The sequence below is a fragment of the Lampetra fluviatilis genome, chromosome 7 (genome assembly GCF_964198595.1).
Source record: "Lampetra fluviatilis chromosome 7, kcLamFluv1.1, whole genome shotgun sequence".
In the NCBI taxonomy this organism is placed as follows: Eukaryota; Metazoa; Chordata; class Hyperoartia; order Petromyzontiformes; family Petromyzontidae; genus Lampetra; species Lampetra fluviatilis.
In genome coordinates, this window is record NC_136281.1 from 12,158,731 (window position 1) to 12,182,263 (window position 23,533).

Genomic DNA, 23,533 nt, shown 5'->3' on the forward strand with positions numbered 1-23,533 from the left:
AACACAGCATTCTGGATAGAACTGTTGGGATACATTGCCTCCTTCCTCAAATTGGCAATGGAGTGACTCTCATTCAGTGATGGAAATTCCCAATTACTAGGGAAGGCAAATCTTTTAACAGGATGACCACTTTCGACTTTTGACATATTGGTACTTATTTTATTGACCCTGGGAATGCAATGCACTGAATTGACCCCCCAATCAGAATTTGAACTCATGACCTTACATTTCTAACGTTCCAATTATTTAATTCGAAAGAATTGGAACCTATCCGGTCGAGGATTCGCGGAGTGTGTCGCAGACAGCTCGATGTGACTTATCGCTTGCTTCGGGGAATACATGGCGATGTGTAGCGTGCAGTGACGGGGCGTGTGGAGTGGAAGGGTTATGTTGCCCGACAGCCAAATCCCCTGCAGTAAAACCACGCTGTTTACACAGTGAACATGGAAAACACTGGTGTGGGTGTTCTCATGTCGGATGCCGTCCAAGAAAATCCTCTGTGTAATACTGTAGCCTGCATTATGGACATTCACCGTGACCGGTGTGCACAGAATGGTGGCTCGCAGGTAAATCTTCTGCATTATAACAGGGTTTTCACGCGACGAGTAGCATAATGTGTTTACAAGTAAATCCCTCTACACTGGCAGGGATCGGTAACGTGCTTACACACAGTGGTGGGATTACAGGTAAATCCTCCATACTGCAATCTTACTCAGGAATGTTTGCAAAGGTGCACGATGACATGAAATGGTAGACTTCCAGATAAATCCTCGACACCAGTGGTTCCCATCCCTTCCGGGCCCGTGGACGAACTTTGAACCCTCAAACATTTTTTGCGAACCCCCCATGCAGTAAGAAAAAAATATACGATGGTTTCTGAATCTGCAACAGGTCCGCAGCCGACCTCCCACGGCTTTGCGCGGATCACCGGTTGGCCCGGTGACCACCAGTGGTCAGCAGACCATAGGTTGGGAACCACCCCTCTATACTGCAGTCGACACTTTACAGAGCCCCGGAGAGAGGGGCGTGTGTTAATGTGGAATGGCGAGCTTGCAAGCAAGCCTACACCTCTTTAGAGCTTGGATTTCAAAAAAGCATATAAATGTTATTTCATATCAAGATGATGCAAAAATTGTGGGGGAATTCACACTGTGAGGACTTGAAAGGAAGGATTATTAACATATATATCTTCACACGGCTGTAGATTCTGTCAGGTTGAAAGGAAGAATTCGTTTATATTAACCCTTCTTTAGATCCTGTACATTCCCACGACTGTAGATGAATTCCCGTTACTGTAGAATGTGATAACCCAGCAATATCCACTAGATGTCAGCGTGTGTGCAGGAATGTGGCTTGTGTTCTTGGTGCTTGCAAGCACACTTGTGCATGTATATGGACAGCCAATGTGTCAATCCACTGCTGCATGAGGAACTCCCTCACTCACACCTTGTGGGATATTTGACCATACTTTGCCACGCTGGTCAGTGCGGGTTGGTGCAGGTAGCGCGAGTGCAGAACTACAGTGGATTTTGCTGCACTGCTCTCCACCGCCGCCCACAATGCCAATTACACCTGTCTTTTGTGCAAGGTGGTCGACCATCCATGCTCAACTCTACTTAGATCCTGAGGTCTAACGTGATCGAGTGAATTCTGAAGATTACAGCACAGCAATTCGCTTGCTGAACCCAGCTTTGTAGTGCTCTCAGCATATGTGTAAGGGATACCGTGAGGCAAACCCTATTAAGAAATACACAAATATATACTCATAGTGTCCTAACAGTTCCTCGTGAATTTGAATAGCGTGCTCGACACTCATTGGCGAGGAGCTATCACAGGGGGAGGAGCCAACGTAGGGTAAAAGAGTCCCGGGAAAATCCAAATGAAAATGTCGGCTCGGTTGTTAGACCGTTTGGAAAAATGGAAGGGGGATTGGTGGAGAGTCGGGAAAGTTCCAGAAGGGATGGGAAAGAGAATAAAAGGAGTGGTTCGAAGGGGTTCAGGGTGTGTTAAATTCCAAGTTCAAGACTTACCCAGGCTTTTACATGACAAACCTTACTAATTGGCTGTGTCGGGTGGTGGTGATTTAATGACACATTTATAGTTAAGTAATGTAACCCAAAAACCTTTATTATGAATAATATTGGTCGCGAAATCCTACGTGTTAAACTCCTCCATGTACACTGGAACAATGCTTAAGAAGAAATCGACCAAAAAATTCCAAAACCAGTAACCTTCCTTAAAGACTTCAGACTTTCAGTGAGGCTTTCGTAGATCAACAGCACTGCTTTAATCATTTGTAAAATAATATTTCAAGGCACGTGTGCATGGATGCGCCTTCATTAAGTATGATAGTACTGTGTTATTAAGGCGGGCACCTTTAATAATGCATGCCGGTAATGATGATTAATGTGCTTTAATAATTCGACTCCCACTTCACGCAGGCGTGGGTGTTGTGCTCGCTATAAGCAGCCTGATGGCTTCCTTTTTAATGAAACGCAATGAAACGCAGTTTCATTAAAACTAAGTTTATAAGAGGCTAGATAAACAAAGTTAACATTTTAGCTCATTATGTATTTGAATAAAATGCAATACACCATCTCGGCTAATGCCATTGGTGCCAATGTCACTTGATGTAATCTCTAAACATTTTAATGTTTGTGTGTATTTTGACATGTAAAAATTTTTTATTTTTTATCTTAGCATTTTACCTTGTTTGGTATACTTTATGCCATGTGAACTAAAAGGTCACACGAATATGAAGACCTTGAGTGGCCCCAGACGGAAAGCGCAGGCTTCAGCCTTCTCCTCCGATGCCTCCGCAGAGAATAACAGCAACACACCACAAGGTACATGTGTGTCGGCGTCAGATGGCAGTGTGCAGTGTGCCGTGCTTCCATCCAACTTTTGGATTGGGTGATACTGGTGTGTGCTACGTTTTTGGAAAGTATGTTTTTAATGCATTGTTGAGTCTCTTTACCATCTCTTTTAAAGGGCATGGCAGAAAATATTTAAATGCATTTTTTTCCATTGGACACTCCTGGTTGCTCATTGCAAATCAACACACTGTGTGGGACTGGGTTTTCACATTGGGCTGATCTGAATGTAAATTTCCAATACAACAATTTACGGCCCTTTGTCATTTCACTTGTGCATAAAGTTCTAACCCACACCGTGTCCATCAAGGGGGTTGTTTGACAATACTTCACCACACCGGTCAGTGTGAGTTGGTGAAGAGACCGTCTTGGGACAGTGACTATCCACCGATATTAGCTGTGGTAGGACATTGAACTCTGGCGACTTGGTTAATAGCACAGTTAACTAATCATTGTGCCACTTCTCTACCCTGAAATGTGAATAACATAATCGCATTTTTTAAATTCATTTGGCCGAGGTCATGAGGGCCCGGTGATGTTTCCTGCCGGTTAGGCATCTAGCGAAGGAAAACAATCCTCAGGATATTAAGTACTAAATTTAGGGCTATGTAAACCTGAGAGAGCATTACTTGCTTTAAGCAATTCATTTCTTGTGCATTTAGGGAAACACGCATTCAAATTTACCATTGATAACAAAAATAGCAGCATCACTTCCGATTCACATCACTTTGTAAATAATTAAATAGCCTAATTTGATGTGATGTACTAAAAAGGTGGATGTAAACATAGTAAGTGTTATTGGTGGACATGATGCTGCTGTACAAGAAGCATTAGGAGACACTTGAGAACTTGACAACAAAGTAAATCAAATTAGCTGAGTTCTGGAGGGTTAATTTGGTCTGATGGCACTCTGGTTTACAGCACTTAACTCGCAGTTGAAAGGTTTCAAGTTAAAATCCGAGTCGATGGTTGACTCATTTTATTGTCCCTCGTAGGTCAATCAAACGAGTAGCACTTTGAGAGAAGGCAACAGTGGTTGTATCTAAGAGGCAGACTCTGGTTTAAAGCTTTCGTGACTGCAGGGATTCATCTTCTTGGTTCTTTCGGTAAAGTCACGTAGAAGGGAAGTAATAAAATAATAAAAATAAAACATAATAAAATAATTCTCACGACGTTTCGGCCACAACGCAAGCAGCCGTCCTCAGGTGAAGAACATGTCTGTCAATAAGACAGAGTCTGTGAGGGAGGAGGAAGAGAGCCTTGACAAAAGAATTTGCATTTGAAGAGGAATTTAGCATATTTATGGGAAATGCAGGAATGCGAATAGTGCTAATTGTGAAATGTGTGGGAGGTGGGCGGGGGGTTTTCAAAGTGCCGGGATCCCAGCTTGACCAGGGCTGGGATAGGTAGCCTCCCCTAGCTCCGTAGTGGAGGACTTGGGCTTAGGTTAGCGGGGTTAGATGTTGTGTCTCCCTGTTAGCCGAGTAAAGGGGACGATACCCCCTTAAGTACTGTGTGTACCCGTTACTGTGCACAAGTTGGTGTTAATAAATAAGTGTGCCTCCGACCCCGTCGTCAAAGCCTCCTGAATACTTACTACATAAGGGAAAAAAGTTTAGCTGGAAGCATATTATTTTTTTTGCGACATAGAATTGTAATGTATTACTTACTGTTAGTAGCTCAGCTTATTGGAGAGTATATTTAGTATACTGATGATACTATGAAGTTTATACTTTAGTTTTTTACGTGGTTGTTTGGTTGCTGCAGCTGCATACTATTCACATTCCTTCCCTTTGTTGGTGCTGCCCCTGCCCCTTCCCTTTGATGCTGCTAATCCTGCATAATGCATGGGCATAATATGACTTTGAAAACCCCCCGCCCACCTCCCACGCATTTCACAATTAGCACTATTCGCATTCCTGCATTTCCCATAAATATGCTAAATTCCTCTTCAAATGCAAATTCTTTTGTCAAGGCTCTCTTCCTCCTCCCTCACAGCTTAAATAGACACTCCAAGCCTAAGACGTGTCATTTAGACTCTGTCTTATCGACAGACATGTTCTTCACCTGAGGACGGCTGCTTGCGTTGTGGCCGAAACGTCGTGAGAATTATTTTATTATGTTTAATTTTTATTATTTTATTACTTTCCTTCTACGTGACTTTACCGAAAGAACCAAGAAGAGGCAGACTCTGGTTTCCACCAAGCATTAGTTACATATCCACAAATGACTCATAACAACGAATTCTTGAGTGTTGCCCCATGGTTCTTTGGGTAGTATACATGTTGACAGTGACTCGATTTTAACGTCTATTTTATTTGGGTCTTACCCAAACATGTTCTGTCAATCTTTATTCCGTGGAAGGCTTCTTGATTGATTTATAATTCACTCTGCGACTTTATCCATACTGCATATATAGTATGTTTAAAAAACAATATTGCTGGGAAATGTAACAATACATATAGCATTCTGAAAATCTTGCTTGGTCCAATGGATAGCACATAACCTGACCTTATATCAGTGTCAATCGCCTTAAAGTATCTCAAAACGCTATTATGGTGGTCAACAGCATCCAGGCATATGCGGGTGTGTATGAAGGCAGATGACTGCACTCATCCAATCAAAGCAAGGCCCCTGTCACAGGTACAATGATACAGTGTGACTGTCTGCCAGATCCAATTGGCTGTCCAAACATTTCTGTCAGAGAATTTGTGTAAAAAACTGCATCATGCTTCGAATTCATCAAGGAATTGCGATCCATTTCACAAAAATGACACCCACCATTATTCTTGCATCTTACACAAGCCATCCACACCAAAGACAAATATCCCCCGTATAGCCTTACCATACTTTCGGGGCAAGTGCTGTTAGCTAGCACCTATGAAGACCGGCGTAGCAGTGTACGTTCGAATACCCCACCTCCCCCAAAATCTTTCTGAGTTGACGTCCTAGTCAGAGTCCCACCCGGTCTGTAAAGTCGTCAAGGTTGATGAAGTGCTACTCTATTGGATACCACAGTTGATCATCCTACCATAATACAATTGATTTTCCACTATTGACTCCAGACTGCTGCATGATTGTTCCATATCGTTATAAGCACACGACAAAAACTTTTCCACTTTCCCTCTCTTGCACTTGGTCTTGGGGGTACGGCTGTTTATTGAGACAGCATGTACATCCATATTGGATCGTGTTGTATTGTATCACTCAGCCATAACCGAGTGATGCAGAGCAATTAGTATGCAGCAAGAAAGCTTGCACCACTGGGAAATAAGGCCTTCATGTCATTACTGAACCAAATCAGGTACTTCATTCGCTGTGGGATGAATACATTAATGTGAGTCTAAATTTCTTGAACCCTGCAATTGGGATGAAATGATTTGTGACTCAGTATATGTTTGTTTGTTTGTTTCACAGGTTCTTTCCCAGGCACATATTACAATCTCATTAGAGCCATGACCCCCATTTGGCACAGGAATAAAGCATCACTCTCCCAAAGGCCTCATCCAATACATGTGATGCACGCATTCTAATGCAATCCGGCTGGTGCCATTGCATTCCTGAGCCACCCAACTTTTGGTTGGAAGATTATGAGTTAAAATCTCCGTCTGGGGTTCATTTGACCCATCACCACTCTGAGTCAAGAAAAGAGGCTATTGCTTTGTCAGTTGTCAACACTGGTTGTTGTATAGAGGGACTGGTTCCTGCCATAAGAACGTAGAGTTTCCACCACGAGCACAAAACTGCTAGCAGAGGAGAGAGCACACATTTGGCTAATTTGAGTATGGGGACACACTATTACTTGTTATTACATTTTGACTTAAAACTTTCATGACTGCAGGAATTCATATTCTTTGGTTCTTTCGGTAAAGTGACGTAGAAAAAAAAGTAAATAAAAATAAAAATAATTTAATTAAAAATAAATAGAATAAACAACTAAAAACCACTAATGTAGACTGTAGCAATGGTTATTAAGTTTAGTGAGTGTACTGTCAGTCTATAATGTAGACTGTAGCCTGGTTCTTAACCTCGGTGAGCGTACTGGCAGACTATAATGTAGACTGTAGCCTGGTTCTCAACCTGAGTGAGTGTACTGTCAATCTACATTATTATAGTCTACATTATAGACTGCCAGTACTCTCACTCAGTTTAATAACCATTGCTACAGTCTACATTATAGACTGCCAGTACGCTCACTCAGGTTAAGAACCAGGCTACAGTCTACATTATAGACTGCCAGTGCACTCTCCCAGGTTAAGAACCAGGCTACAGTCTACATTCGTGTTTTTCTGTTTATTATTTTTATTAATTTTTTTATTAATTTTATTCACTTTATTTATTATTATTTTTCTATCTACGTGACTTTACCTAAATAACTCGAGTGCCTTCTATTAAGGTGAAAACTGAATATGTAATTCATTAGGGTCGACTACTGTGTGGCAGGACATGGTGGAATGTAAAATAGCCACAGCTGTAGCCACAAAACCACAAAGCCTTTCTAAAAATAGATGGGTAGTATTGGGAGAGAGAAGCAGGAATACACTTAAAAAGCACCATATATTGTTTTAATGAGTCGCACTATTGATATTGAATGAAAAATATATGTTTCAATAACGATAATTGTTACTTGTGTATTGTTTCCCGTGGAACATTCGCGGCGACCCTTTGCCGCGTGTCGAAGAATCGGCTTGTATTGAGTGGCACTGGTGCGCAACTATTCCATGCTGTGCCGATTGAGGAAGAGAGACCAGTTTAATTGTCTCCTCCAGTTTGTCACTTCACCTTGGCATGCCGTCTGATAAAATAGCAGTGCTTTTAATTATTTACTTGTGCAATAAATAATGCAGTGTTTGTCAGACTCTACCTAATCGCGTTGATTACCCTCCACCGTATTAAGCCCAGGCACTGTTTGCGCGGTTGGCAGAGAAGGGCCTTTTGTGTTTCATGAATTGTGATCGTTCTTTTTCTGCCACGTTTTTTTATATTATTGCAATACGGTCTTTTGTCATGCACCGGTCCGTGATTGTGAGGAACGTTTTTACACCCACTTCCTGTTGTACTTGTTTTAAAACGCTTTACCCATGTCAAAGACCTTGAGTTCAAATCTCAGTTAAGGATCGACTCAATCCATCATCACGCCATTGTGGATAAAATTAGTAAACCTTATGGGAAAGACCTAGAGTGATTTTTTTTTATAGACAGACTGTTTTCTACGATAGAAATTTCACTGCTGGTCCAGAATATATTTTGGACCTGAAGCCTGCTCCACACTTTTATTCTAGCAGGGACACACCTTGACTGATGAGGCTTGTGAAAAATTGTGGATTTTTTTGTTTGTATTATCTAGCAAGGGTGTGGGTGACAAGACAAGACTTCAAACCAGTAGGATTGGTGGTTCATGCAAAGGGCATCATGTGCATGACACTAAATCTTCTGAACTATGAAATAGCCAAGATATGGCAGTCCAGCAAATGCATTCCGCATCCATTTGCGTGATGGTTTGAATATGTTCCTCTCCTGCATACAGATTTTTCTCCGAGTACCCTACAGTAGTTTCATCCATACTCATTAAAAATAATAATTGGTAAAACATCCCTATGAAGGTTTTTTTTTTCTCAAAGATCAAGGTTTGCTTTGGTTTGGCTTTCCTAGGCAAAGGGCTATTGGAACCTATACGCCTCAGTGCTGCCTTGATAGTGTATCTGATTACTTTTAGATAAAGGAAACAATAAAATGCAGCCCTTTATTTTTTATTAATGTTCTTTTTAATATACATTATTGAATCTATTTATTATTAATATCCATAACTGCTTTTGATGTCGACATTGACTTTTTAATATTATTATTGATTGATTTTGGGATTTTCAAACCCATGTCTTAAAACTGCATCCTCCCAGCACAGTCGTTTTATTAAATTCTTACCCATTCATAGAAATGCACTCACTGTGTCATCAAAATCAACATGACCATTTGCCTTGACCAAAGGTCAAGATTAAAAAGTATTTGCAGCCTGTGCCATTGAAGCTTCTGCACATTGCCCTCACTTCCTTATCCTATTTACAAAAAGTGTTCTGCAGACAATACCCAGAATTTGAATATCAACTGTCTGGGACTTTGGTATTTCCCTTGATTTCTGACCTTTGGGTGCTCGCTGCAACGTCAGAGCAAATGCGATGGTTAAATTTCGATTTAAAGCTTTCGTGACTGCAGGGATTCATCTTCTTGGTTCTTTCGGTAAAGTGACTTTACCGAAAGAACCAAGAAGATAAATGCAATGGTGTTGTGAAAATTGTAATTGGAGTGAAGGTGTTAAATGAAAACTTTGTGTTTGAACGTTGCTGTCAAAAGTGAAGCACCTAGTTATATAATCACTGCTAATGGAAGTTGTGTGCAATGTGAGGCTGGAGATATGTGGAGTGAGAGGCACGGGATATGTGGAGAGGTAGGAGATGCGTAAATAAGCAGAGATGGGGACAGAACCGATTGCGGTAGTTGGAGAAGCAGCATTGCTGTGATCACTGACACACGCCTCATGTCACCATGGTTTTAAAAACTTCCCAACTTACGAATGAGGTCGATAACGCATGGCGAGTGTTCAATTCTTCAACGATACTTGCAAGAGAACATTACTTCGTGGTCACGCTTGCAGCGATAAAATGTAAGCTCGTCGTTGAGGATGTGTTTGGGAGCTGAAGAATGAGATAGATGTGAGTAAATGCACGATAGATGTGAGTAAATACCTGCTCTGTGCCTTCAGGCTCTGGCTCATCCTCATCCGGTTCCAGTTCCCCTCACTTGACCAGGAGAAGGGCGTCAGTTACATTGCCACTCAAGCCATCACGCAATGCAGGAGGAGCTCAGCCCCCCCGGACAAAGCCAGCAGAATCACGCATCCAGCACGGTACCCTGCTGCTATACATTTCACTTCTGCCATCACAGTCTCAACGCCCCACTGGGGTGTGATGGTGCCTGTGCTTCAGTGTTCTAGAGGTTTGTTTGTTAATTTTTTTAGATGTCATTGCGTGTGTTACACTCCAAGCCTGACCTCCAGAGTGGGATTTGAACTTGTAAACCTTTTCGATTCAGTCGAGTGCTCTAACCACAGCTGTACCCAGCATTGGTAGTGTTAAAGTCGGATAATTAAACATGAAGAAGTGCACCATTGACACCAACTCATGGGAGACTCTTACCCAGGATCACTTCAGCTGGAGACTAGAGTTTTATTTCAAGGATCCTAACATTATGAAACTCAAAAGCGGAAACAGGAAGAGGAAAAGCTGGAATGGCGGAAACAGCACGCTGCAGCCCGACCTACGAATGCAGTTCCACCCACCCACTCTTTCTGGACACATGTGCCTGAGCTGCGGCAGACTCTGTCAATCCCAGATCGGTCTCTTCAGCCATCTTCGGACCCACAGATAATCCAACTTTTCTATGGAACAAAATCATCCTCTTGCAAGGGATAGCCTATGATGATGATGATGACTTCTGGGCCATGATGCGTGTAATGTGATACCTGCATGAGTATTGGCTACCGCTTAACGTTCATCAATGTACAAAACCATTCGTAAAATTTTGGGAATTTCAAGGCTTAAAAAAATCTGATTTAGAAAATGTCTAGGGCAAGAAAAGCACCGTTACACAATACCGATGCGAGAAGACTACAGTGGTTTTGACTTATCTTCGAAATGGATCCTGACAGAATACCACATGTGGTAATGCACACCTGAAAAAAAGGATCAATATGTGGAGGGAGGCAAAAAACCGCCGCGTTGGATTGATCAAGTGTGAGAAGACGTATAACTCAGGGGATTGGCAGAAAACTAAGCCGTGATATTTGTAAACAGTCGCAAAGCTGCGTACTTATTTGTTGCGTGGAATTATGTGAATCTGTTCTCTTCAAGTTCGTTATAAAAATCCCTTCATCCTTTCATGGGTGCCATGGTGGCAAGATGTTAACTACCTCACCTAATATATAGGAGGGTCGTGGGTTCAATCCCATCTGATGCCTGTATATTTGGAGTTTGCATATCTCTCTCCCCGTGGTCGTGTGGATTTTTCTCCAGGTTAACGTAACGTCACCGGTTACGTAAGGGGCTTTCGGAAAGAGGGGGCAGGGCCGTCGTGGGGAGCCAGGGTTAGGACCGGCTGGAAGAGGGTCTCTCTCCTCGTCGCGGAGCGGTGTTGGTTGATCCCCCGCTCCGGGCAGAGAGAGCCAAAGGGATAGCCGAGGGTAGGGTCCAAATAGTATTCAGTGTCCGGGTGAAGGACCGAGAGAGAGAGCACCTCCACTGGTGTGAGCGTAGGATGGCGAGTGTGAGAGTGTTTTAATAAACGGCAACAGCCCTTTTAGTATTCCTCGTCTCCGCGTGGTTGTACTGCACAACACTAAGATTAAACTGCAACGATGTGGTTCGTGATTGATAGATATGGAGTTTCCTATTCGTAAGTTTTAAGTGTTAATCAGATTAGATGGTGTTGACATGGGTTATTGGAAATATATGCAGTTTGACAAATATTCCCAGAAAATCTGCCTTTGGAAGGTTTTATTGTGTACACATTTTTATATTTGTGTATATCTTAGACAAAATCTCGTACAGACCAAGTGGAACTTAAAATATATTAATGGCAGCTGTATAAGTAAATGCAGGTACTCCTTTGATTGCTTGGGTTGGTAAATTACACAATAATGATATCTCATTTCCTTTTAAGAAATGAAAATGAATGGTACATTAGTTTAAAATGAGATTTGGCAATGACTGTCATTACTCCAAAGCAGTAATGGTTAAGAATTAAATTATCACTTTCATTCAAGTGTGAAGATAGACTCTGAAATCCAGATATTTCATATTAAGAATTGTTAATTTAAAATAGTCTCTGTCATGACTTGCCATGTGCCTCATGTTGGGTTTTAACACGTGATGAGAAGCTGACAATCCAGCCAATTAAACAAAAGATGAGCCTTTCATTCTGATGCTATTAAAACCATGTCGTCTTCTGTCATCATCAGTAGTTATCTATTCGCTGCTGTATGAAGGCCTCCCTGTGCCATCGTCATTGCTAACAGCTCTGCGATGCCACAATCCATCTCACTCCTGCACATGAGCTAAATGCATCGCTCCACTTCCGTGGTGGTATTGTCACAGAAACAGCCGCTGTACTTGAGCTGTGCTTGAGCATGTTGGATTGGCTATCAGGGATAAGCATTTTACGTGTTCTTACTTAAAAATATACTTCATATATTTGCATGATAAGAAATATAAATGGAAGTTCATGATTTTATTTTTTTAGATTTGATACATTTTATTATTACATCCAAACTACATTATAAGTGGATATACATATCTGTAAGCTATATGGTGAGCTTTGTTGTATTCCAGTACAGTGATACCTCTGTATACGTTGTTAATTCGTTCCAGAAGGTAGGACTTATACCGACACTTTAACTATAGATGTGCTTGTTATACCCAGTTCATCGGACCGTTGCCATTAAATGAGAGAGAGAGAAAAACACAATTTTTCAAATTCTGGTTAATGTGCAGTTAAGGTGCAGTTTTTATTGTGAAGTAAAAATGCATTAACTGGAAAATGTGAGTTATATATTTGGTTGTAAGCTCACCGAGTGTGTAATTATAAGATGGATAACTCACCACTGGTATAGGTCACGCATGAATTAACTCGAATTTGAAATGTTGCATTAGCATTTTTAGGTGTTCGTTTTATCTGCTTCTATATGCATAATTATCGGAGCAATTTTAATGCACACGTTTTTCTGATATGTACAATGCTATTCAATGATATAAATTCTTTATTTAGTAGCTCAAGTAATGACTTATAAAAAATATATAAAATTATATTTATGTTCCTCCCTTTTTCTATTATATCGAAAGACTGCAGTTCTCACATGTCATTTAAATATAGTTTCCATTGCCCTTCATGAAATATTATAAAGCTATATTTTTGCTCCAAACCTTTACTGCACATTTTGAAAAAAGATGCAGGCACAATTCACTGAAAGCACATCGAGACAATGTTTCGTTTTATAAGAAATATAAATGGATAGTGTTATGGCCCATTACCTCCAGACTTTGCTGTTCACTCTTAATTGGTGTCTGTTGCACAAGAGGCGAAGATGTAAACAGCACTTACCAGGATCAGGAAGTGTCAGGTGCATGTACACATGCAGGCGCCTGTAGTCACTTTCAGCCAGTGCTGAGAATTATACACAATCAATGAGTAGAATCAATAAGTTCCCACACTGGTTCTTGTTCTATTAATCCTAGAGAGATGATGGACTGAGTCGAATCTTGATGGGGATTATTATATAATTGGATTGTCTTGCTTTCTATCAGCTTTGGTGTCACACTCTTACAATGCGTGCCTGAAAATGTATATTTGATTTCAGCACCGTAAAAACCTCCAAATGAATTATTTCATATGCCTAGGTGTAAAAACAAAAGTTAAAAAAATTTACTCCCAGTTTTGCAGGCACCAAACTAAAAATATATATTGGATTTACGATCTGATATAATGTATGGGTTGAGTACCTTTGAAAAGCTATAATCGCAATCGTTTATAATTCTAGGTTCAAAGGCAAAATAAATAATTTAACATTTTTGCCCCTTCAACGTTTGGGAAGTCCAACATTAACAAAAAATTCCTTTTTCTTCGACGTGACTATATTTGTGCCAAATTTCATCTTTCGAGCCATTCTCGAACAGTTCCATAATTTGCATTCCAGTCGTGACAAAACTCACTTGCTGTACTCACATTTCCTGATCACCTTGTCATCTTGCAGGTTTCACATGTGATGCTTTTATTTGAGCATGGCTATCGTTTTTTTTTATCTGGGCGATGTTGTAAGTTAAATTGATGAAGTTAAATTGATAAAGGAAAAATGCCACTCCACAATCACTTCCATGAACACTGTCATTATCCATGCAATGTTAATGCACACGATTTTCTGATACATACAATGCTAATACATGATAGACATTCTTTATTTAGTGGTTCAAGTCATGCATAATTTGGGACACACAATCGCCAGGAAGTACAAGAACGCATCATGTACGTTGATTATACACCATATAAATATGAATTCATTAACCCCCCCCCCCATTTCGCACAAAACAAGCGCACATAAGTGTTGTCATCATATATACGCCTCTATTTAAGGAACGAAACAGGTGGACTTCTCCACAAATATGGCTGTGGCCTGATGAAGATAGTTGTAATTACTGATGAAACGTCGTACTCATTGTAAATGTTTTGACTTTCCTCTACAACACACCGGTGTGCTGTACTAGAAACGAATTGGCACGTTCTGTTCATGTGACAAACCTAATTAATGTGCTGTGTCGGGTGGTGGCATGTTTAACGACACATTTCTATATTTATGAATTCTAACCCAAAAAAACCTCTTATGGACTGTCATTGTGTTTATCCACGGTTCATATCTTTGGGTATGTGTTTCTTCAAATAACTAATGCAGAATTCATGAATGTATATTCATAGGCACACATAACCTTATGCCTCTGTAAAGTAATTTTGCCGTGACTGATGTTTGCCCTTATTAAGTTTTGCTTTATGCACAGAACAATGCTGCCATCTTAATGAATGTTGCGCCAGACAGAAGGGGAAAACATTTAGGCGCACCCCATTGATGCTCTATGCTGTTGCTTTTAAAGCCATGCAGTAGTTTCAGGGCAACCTGTAAAACAGTTAAGTTGTACAGGTTGCGCTTGTGATTTTGTATAGCACCGAACCTCAAAGTGTATTATTGTAATTTGTTTACAAAATTTTGGTGTATATCTGTATTAAAGGTGAGCATGATATGTCAAATTCTGCCAATTCCATTTACATGGAATTGGTCTCTTGTCCGTCCAACACTGATAGATGCAACCAAATTCATGCTAGTTAAAAGAGAGATGGAGGGGCAGAGGCGAGTAGAGCCAAAGGGATGTGGAAGCCAGAGGCTGGGACGGGGAATAGTGGGTGGACAGTTGTGCAGTGGCAGCGTGGGGAACTGGAGGGACGAGAGTAATTACAGTGTGCATATTTGAGATGGGAGTTCCCTGCTGGATTTGGTATACAAATCCCATGATCGATGGGGGTGGTCAGTGTGGTCTGGGTGGATTGATGAGGTCATGGCCGTAAGAACTCGGTGCGGATTTAGTGGTCATGTTTATTTGGTCGTTTCTTTTCCTTCTCATCCCCGGCTTCGCATATGTTCTTCTTTTCTGGCTTTTTTTAAGCAGTGGATCAATCAGGATTTACCCTACGATATACCGTAATGTCTTATACTGCTTGTCACTTGTTGGCCCATTTCATCCTTGCAGAGAAGACTCGATGGGTTTATCACCTTGCAAATTAAACTCTACTGCCACTAGTGGCCATTCCAGGGATCGCCACTAGATTACGCACTGGCAATTCCCCATTGCAAAGATGCTTTAATTCTATCTATGGAAGCATTTTGCTTCATTTCTCATGACTATTGATTCTTACCCTCAAGGTTCATACATAGAATCCTACATGCAACAATCGATTGTTTCCGGTTTGTGCAAATTATACGACAGTGTTAAATATAGGGCTATACAGTTTGTGTAACCTGCCGTTTTTTGTGCTGGAAACAGGGGTCCGGAAGCGACTACCTTCGTCAGAGAGTGGCGGCACGTCAGATGGGGCTGCCGAGTTGGAGCTGGGAGAGCGCTTGCTGGTGTCGGGGCAGAGGGCAGGCGTGCTGCGCTTTCAAGGCACGACGCATTTCGCGCCTGGTGAGTGATGCCCCCCCCCGTTGCCTAGGCCCAGGGGTCGTCAACCTGCGGCGCCAGAGCCGCGTGTGGCTCTTTAAGGACTGCTTCGTGAACGTTATTTATCAACGACCACGGTCCTCGTATTCACATACATTGCGGCTGTTGAAATATTGAGGCGTTTTTTTTTTACCGAATTCTTTTGGTAAACTGGACTCCGATAGAGAACCGGACGACTTCCATGGTGAATTGGACTTCCCTGGTCAACTGGCTCCGGAGCCACCGCTTTCCGACCCCTGCTCTAGTGGGTGACTTCATCATTTACATTTTGTATACAGTAAAACCTTGGATTGCGAGCATAATTCGTTCCGGAAACGTGTTTGTAATCCAAAACACTCGTATATCAGTTGTGATCACGTGACGCTCGGCAGACAAAGCGTATACGTACTACTCGTATTGCAAGACCTCGCTCGTCTATCAAATTAATATTTATTTTACATTTTTGCTCGTCTTGCAAAACACTCGCAGACCAAGTTACTCGCAATCCAAGGTCTTACTGTATATATAATTGGTATCGTTGTTTATTATAAATCTTGCTGTTTTTTATTTTTGTATTATGTACGTATAATTTTTTTCCTATTATGGAATGTTCACCGTGATTAACTAAATTGACAAAATGTTCACCATTTTACAAAAGGACCATCCCCTGCAGACTGCTTAGACAAGAATATAAATGATGACATCATCAAACAGAAATGTATTGTTAATGATGTCATTCTAGAGATCGATTGCAGCGGTCCCCACACAACAAGTTTTAAAAGAATGTCACAATCTGTTACATCACTCATTCATCATGACACGGGGGAAACGTTTTGTGTAAAGATGTGAGAATTATTTATTCAACTTCATGGCGGTTAAACAATTATCCGTTTAGTGTTTTTAAACATTTTGTTCGTGGGCTGTGCAGGCGAAAGAGAGAACGGGGAGTTGAGTCTTGGGCCTTATTAGACGTTGTTATTGACCAGTGCTTGCCAATGACAGAGTAACTTGCTGATAATAGAGTAATTATGAACACAGATGGACTTTACAGGAAATCCTACGAAAACGTAATGAAGAAAGCTCACAGTGTGTATCAAAATAAATGTGTACAAGTTCGCTCAACAATTGAATATGTCTGTTGGAGAAACACAGTTGGAAAACATATTTGAGTATGCATACCGAAGTAAACCTGAATCAAAATGATGACATAAACCGGCTGATTGTATGTATGTTGAACTTCTTCCGCACCATACATAGCCAACCGTGCTAATAGGAGGTGCGATTAGAGAACATTAGAGTGCTTTTGGAAAACTGAACTTAAGATTAATGGTAACATACCAACTTCCATAAGGATGATTTTTTTAACAGTGTATTATAACTCCCTATGGCTTATAGAGAAATAAGAATGGCTAAAAATAGATATTGAGAGTTGTATTCTTCTAATTATATTTACCGACAGGAATGAGGAACACATTATTTATAGAACATGCACAAGTCCGAGACATCACATTCATTGTTAAGATGATGACTGGTGGTCGAGTCTAATGACAGTGACAACCAAAGGAGGGTGCACACCCGAGAGTACGTCTACCGCGGAGATGGAGTGATGCAATCACCTCCTGTGCAGGCGCTAGACGTATTGTTGCATCGCACGACTAATAAATGGTGACCACTTAGGGAGACCTTCGTCCAGCAGTGGATGGATCGTGGCGTTCTCGTTGGTTCTTTCGGTAAAGTCACGTGACTTTACAATAAAAAAAATCACGACATTTCGGGTGCAACACAAGCGTCCGTCACCTGATAACGGACGCTTGTGTTGCGCCCGAAACGTCGTGATTCATTTTTTTTTATACTTACGTGACTTTACCGAAAGAGCCAAAGAGTGGCTTCCTGCAGTCACGAAAGCTTCAAATCAAAATTGGATCGTGGCTTATGATGATGAGACAATGTGTGTGCAGTGGCACGTTGTGTCATAGCATGCATTCAAGTCTCAAGAGTGGCAGCAAAGGACTATGAGCGATGGTCGCAGCATTGGGGAGGCCTTCAACCAACAGTGATCAGGCAATAACTGATGATGATGACTATGCCATGAAGGATGGCAGTGAAGCGATGGATGTTTATGTTAAGTATTGTTATCAAATTGTATTCCACTCTAAAGCTGCGTGAGGTAGAATATTGTAACAAGGAGTGCCTGAGGACCGCACCACATGTGGAAATATAAACATTTCCCCAGAATTCTCCGTGGAATGTAACATTTTTAATACTTCCATGTGAATTTCGTTTGATTGACAGGACGCTGTGGTTTCGTGATTTTGTTTTAACATTTGCTTATTATTGTCATTCGCTGACTGCATTTAAATCAATGTTTACTCTAAGGAGTGTGATACTAAAAAACGACTGCAATAACTATTGGATATGTCATAAAATGCAGGCTTTCTTCTGCTGTCACCTTGTGTAAAACATATATTTGGTTATGGGCAAGATGATATATTTACTGTATTTTATTATACGGCAGGTTACAAAAAGAATGAAATGAATGTTTGAGCTGGGTCTTCATTGGAAAATGATTAGAATTTCAAAATGAAAAATCAAATTTTCAAAAAATACTTTAAAATATTTCTTAGTGTTTAATTCTACATCTTTTATTCGAAGGTCACCTCAGGCAGTGAGAGTTGAATGACATTACGGCATGTGCTGGGGTTAGTATTGCAGGATTGTGTGTTGTGTACGTAGCCCTTTTCTATCCAAACAATTTACAGACCGTGCCTGTATATTTGACGGCCGCAGTATTCTTTTACAATATTGATATTCTGAGCGTTATAAAACACTGCTCGTGGGATTCCGGGTATCTTGCACGTACGGTAAGACTGAATGTGGGGTTTACACCGCTGTCTTGGGATGGTAAAGAAGAGGTGAACACTTCTGCGGGCTCATTCTTCGTGGTGAAACACTTACATTTGATTCGTTTTGCTAAAGTACCATCATTAGCCGTGATCTATCCACAGCTTGATGAATGTTTCTCCCCCCTCCCCCCCAAGCTTCCCACCCACCATCTCGCTTCCACGCCCGAGCTGAGTCATTGCTTCAGTTCTGTAGTGGACATCCTCTTGGCTGTGTTCCTTTCGACGAGAGCATATTCAAAGTTAAATTGAAAGTGTGGTGCTCCTAAGCCAGCAGTGGAAAGTCTAGATTCTTATGGTGCTAGCCAATATATCCAGAATACATCCACTCATAATACAGGTGTTTGGGGGGGTGGGGGGGGTAATTACAACTGTCTTCATCAGGCGATGAAGCTAGTTGTAATTACTTTGTACAAGATAAGCGCACAAGTGTTGTCATTACATCTACGCCTCTATTTAAGGAACGAAACAGGTGGACTTCTCCACAAATCTGTCTGTCGCCTGATGAAGCAAGTTGTAATTACTGGCGAAGCATCATACTCAGATTGTAAATGTTGTGGCTTGGCTCTCCAACACACCGGTGTGCTGTACTAGTAACGATTTGGAATGTTCTGTTTACGTGACAAACCTTAATAATTTGCTGTGTCGGGTGGTGGCGGGTTTAAAGGCACATTTATATATTTACGCGATCTAATGCAAAAAAAAAACCTGTATTATGGATGATATTGGTCTCGACAGCTTACGTGTTAAACACAACCACTGTTAATTTTTGCTTTGCTCATTAGCTTGCACACTTGTTGCATTTGTGGCTGGAAGTATGTTTCCCTACTATAAAGCATGGGTGCAATGGCAGCTGTCATAGATCATACCGAGGGCTGGAAATCCAGCAGCAAACACAGCAAACACAGAGCACTCTAAAGCCAACATTGACCCAGGCTTAACAAGGGTGTTTTAATTGGTCAAATCAGATTAAATATTTAAGAATGAGACTTGGACAAGCTTGTGGGTAAGTGTTCAAACACCCTTGTTAGTCTGCGTTCCCTAAAGATACATACCATGATCTGCTAGGAGTCTCTGCAGTGTGACATTTCCCAATTGAACAAATGTGCCGTAATGCTAAGCTAAACATTTATAATCCAACGTTTCTGGGCTGCACTGTGCAATCCATCGAATATAATTGTTTAACGTAGAGTGAGATGAAATTTAGGGAATTATTGTCTCGCTTGTGGTTTGTTTTTCAAAACTATAAACAGTATATTGCCTCGTGGCATTTTTTGTAAGCATGCTGAAATCTGGTCATGAGTTCAAATCACGGTGGAGTTAAAATCAATTCATCATCCCTCTGGAATTGGATCAAATTAATTCCACTTTGTCGAAGGTCAACGGTGCACATATTGACAAATATTTATCTTCTTACAAGCCAGTCCATTCATGACTTAAAGCTTTCGTGACTGCAGGAATTCATATTCTTGGGTCTTTCGGTAAAGCCACGTAGATAGGTTCAAAGGAAATAACAAAAAAATTACAAAACTACGACGTTTCGATCGCAACACAAGCAATCGTCTTCAGGAGAAAAAAAATAGCGGCAAAGCTGCTGAGGCAGGATGTATGACTTTACCGAAAGACCCAAGAATATCCAGTCCATTCACTTTCCCTATTTGTAGTCCATACTTTATCCGCTGCTAGCATGCAGATAAGTTGGTGATCCTGGGTGAGCACTTATATATATTCTATATCCCTATATTGTGGACAAGTCTATCCATGGTTCACCAATGTTGAGTTTACGCAAAGTTGCATTCATTTTTATTTGTCTCGAATACATTATGAGCTGAGTGAACCTCTCACCAGGATTTGAACTCGTAACCTTCCAATTGGGAGCCCAGGAATGGAACGGCAGCGCCACCCAGCAAGTTGTTGGTAATTGAGCTCTCTTACCATAATCACAAAACAACTGGACCGAGTCGCTGGCCTTTTTTCACGGTGTCTTTACCGTTAATTCACCACTGATGTGTTTCCGATTATCACGGTTGGCTACGTGTGGTGCGAAAGAAGTTCGACATACATACGTACGTACATACATCGCCGTGTGCGTGCACCCACAGGGCACTGGTACGGCATCGAGCTGGAGCAGCCAAGCGGCCGCAATGACGGCTCCGTGGCAGGCGTGCGCTACTTCCAGTGCCCGGCCAAGCACGGAGTGTTTGCACCCCCGTCACGTGTCCAGAGGTACAGTCCATGGTGCCGCGTTTTGGCAAGCATATTTATTTTGATACCCACAGTGAGCTTTCTTTATTACGTTTTCGTGGGATTTCCTGTTAAGTCCATCTGTGTTCATAATTACTCTATTATCAGCAAGTTACTCTGCCATTGGCAAGCACTGGTCAATAACAACGTCTAATAAGGCCCAAGACTCAACTACCCATCCTCTCTTCTCGCCTGCACAGCGAGACTTGAAGCTGCAACGTCCTCCAGTGATACCTGTGCTGCAGACTATTCACGAGTTCTGCAAATTAATTATTTGTGAATGTTATGTTTGTGCTCGTGGGATGAACAAGACACAACGCAAACAAGACGGGTGATAGACACAGGAGGAATCACACGAGGCAGTTGTTGGAAACAAGACAAACAAGAGGGACAGTGGAAACAAGACGAGCAATGCAAATGAGACAAACAGGAGAAATTAGTTCATAATAAACGTTTTTGGGTTAGATCGCATTATTTATAAATGTGTCTTAACCCTCCACCACCCGACACGGCCAATCAGCAAAAAAGTGTCACGTTGACAAAAGACAAATAGTTCACTACTTTAGCCCACCGGTGTGTTGAAGAATGAATCCACAACATTTACAGTTTTTGAGTACGACGTTTCGCTGGTAATTACATCCAGCATCATTGGGCAATTCGCCAGAATGTTAAACTGAGGAGAAATGAGATAGGAAATTTCGATGAGACGGACAGCAAAAATGTGAAGGAACTAAAAGACCGCGTCACGGATGGTGGAAGGGGGACACAGAGCAGGGGAGAGTGGTGGTTGAGGTTTAACATGGTTAATCACATCTTTCCAATGATTGCTCAATAGAACTTATAAAGATGCCTGCAGCAACGTGTGGAGAAGGTTTGAGAGAAGATAATTGTTCCAAACATTCTGCCTAACCCACAAGACCACACTTGGATTACGAGTGGCTGTGTGACTCTATGCGCTCAACATTTATGAACCGTGACCTAGCTTTCTTGCTACAATTTTGGGTCAAAATTAGTTTAATGCTCAGGTGGGTTTGATGGAGGGTATCTCGAGCTTATGTTGCTTTGTAGTTCCTTTGGTGATAAAGATCAACTTGATTTTTACAGGCCTGTTTGGCAAAAATAATGTGTTGTTTCATTTATGATAATTTCCCAATGCAATAATAGGTCTTCATGTCTTGCCACAACATTGGATTGCGTGAAAATGAATTAAACATTGAAGGACTTTAAGATGCTAATTGTGCTGTTGTAATAATTTTAAATGACATTAATAAGGACTGTGATATGCAATGTTTTTGATATAGAAAGCTGGATTATTCAGGCATGAGAGGCCAGTTTAATGGTCTATTCACCGTGGCGCTGATGAGCAGGAATATGCATTAGGTCCTTGACAAGGCACTTAGAAAAACTTAAGGACAAGGTGAAGGCTGCAGGAATAGGTTCGTGCTCATTATCAACATGCTCCACTCCTGCACTGTAACATGCCTTGACCCAAGAGAGATGTGAAGACAACAAAACCATACTTCTCCAGGGCATAATTCACTCCTGACATGCACCCGCATTACTACTGCTCCCTTGGTAACCCAATTGCTCAGAAATGTTTCTTATTCCAACAATGAAATACGTTTTTTTTTAAAAACATTCCAGAGTTTATGGTTTACGAATATGATCAGGCTTTTTTAACCTGTGATCACCCTGTGCAGTGTCAAACTTCAGCTCCGCACTTGCTCCCGTGCCTTGGGATGCTATTAAGCACATGACCCCACATGGGGGGGGCGAGTGCAATTGGGTGCGGCGCAACCGTTAAACCACCAGCTGATACCCACCCAGGGGTGTCTTCATGCCTGGCTCCCAGAAGGAGGGAAGGAGTGTGCTTGCGTCTCAGAAGTGGTATTTGTCAGCCCGGGAGTACCACGAGTCGAGGCCTCGCGGTGGTCACATAAAAATGGTAGGCAAGCTGGGCAGTCGTGGGCCACGTGCCATGTCAAGTGCGATAGGCCTGACATCTGACAAGAGCTTCAGTTCTCCCACAGGAATACACTTTACAAAGAGGACCTGACAAGCACTGGTCAGTGAGAAGTCATGTGCATCTCGTACAATATTTTAGGTCGGTGGATGGGCACCGTCATATGCCACGAGGTGGATCGGGCATCCTTACCAACGCACTAGTGCCAGGGAGTTGCCAGTGTTGGGCCCTTCTCCACTATAAATAGGCATGCTAAGAGGAAAACTGCTATATTAAATCGAGCCTTGATATTTAAATAATAATCATGTAAACAGCATATATAAATACATGTGTAGTGACAGACTTGGAGACGTAAGTTCTTGGAGGCAGTTCTTTTATTTACACCGAGCACACTTTGTACAATACACACCCTACACTGTTACACACTCCTCTGTCTCTCTCTTATACGCAAATCTACACTGGTTGCCAGCCTACACACAACGCTAGCCGTCTTGACACTAACGGCGCTGAACTAAGACAGCCAACTACCATCTAACAGCGCTATATCAAGTGACGACGACAGCGACGATGGCGGCGAGACGACAGCGATGATGATGACTATCTTCAGCAACGACGGGGATCCCACTCCAAACGACAGCCCCGAGGTCCCCTCCTGGGGCCCCTCTTATACTGTCCGAGTGGCCTGGCTCCGCCCCGGCCACGCCCCCCTTCTGGAACCTTCTAGCAGGTTCTCGATGTGCCCCTTCCGTAACCTTTCTTCTAGAT

The 23,533-nt window shown here is 41.7% G+C and overlaps 1 protein-coding gene across 4 annotated transcripts in view; it reads left to right on the forward strand.

The window, feature by feature from the left end:
- The window catches only part of LOC144933584 (CAP-Gly domain-containing linker protein 4-like), a 74,547-nt gene that overhangs the window by 35,199 nt on the left and 15,815 nt on the right, over positions 1-23,533 (forward strand). For 3 of the 4 annotated variants that reach the window (XM_078858527.1, XM_078858529.1, XM_078858528.1), the window contains 4 exons: positions 2,745-2,846; positions 9,631-9,774; positions 15,506-15,646; positions 20,664-20,787. In XM_078858527.1, coding sequence (XP_078714653.1) covers positions 2,745-2,846; positions 9,631-9,774; positions 15,506-15,646; positions 20,664-20,787 — 511 coding nt within the window. The remainder of the gene's footprint in view (positions 1-2,744; positions 2,847-9,630; positions 9,775-15,505; positions 15,647-20,663; positions 20,788-23,533) is intronic. The other variant, XM_078858530.1, reaches the window with a different exon arrangement.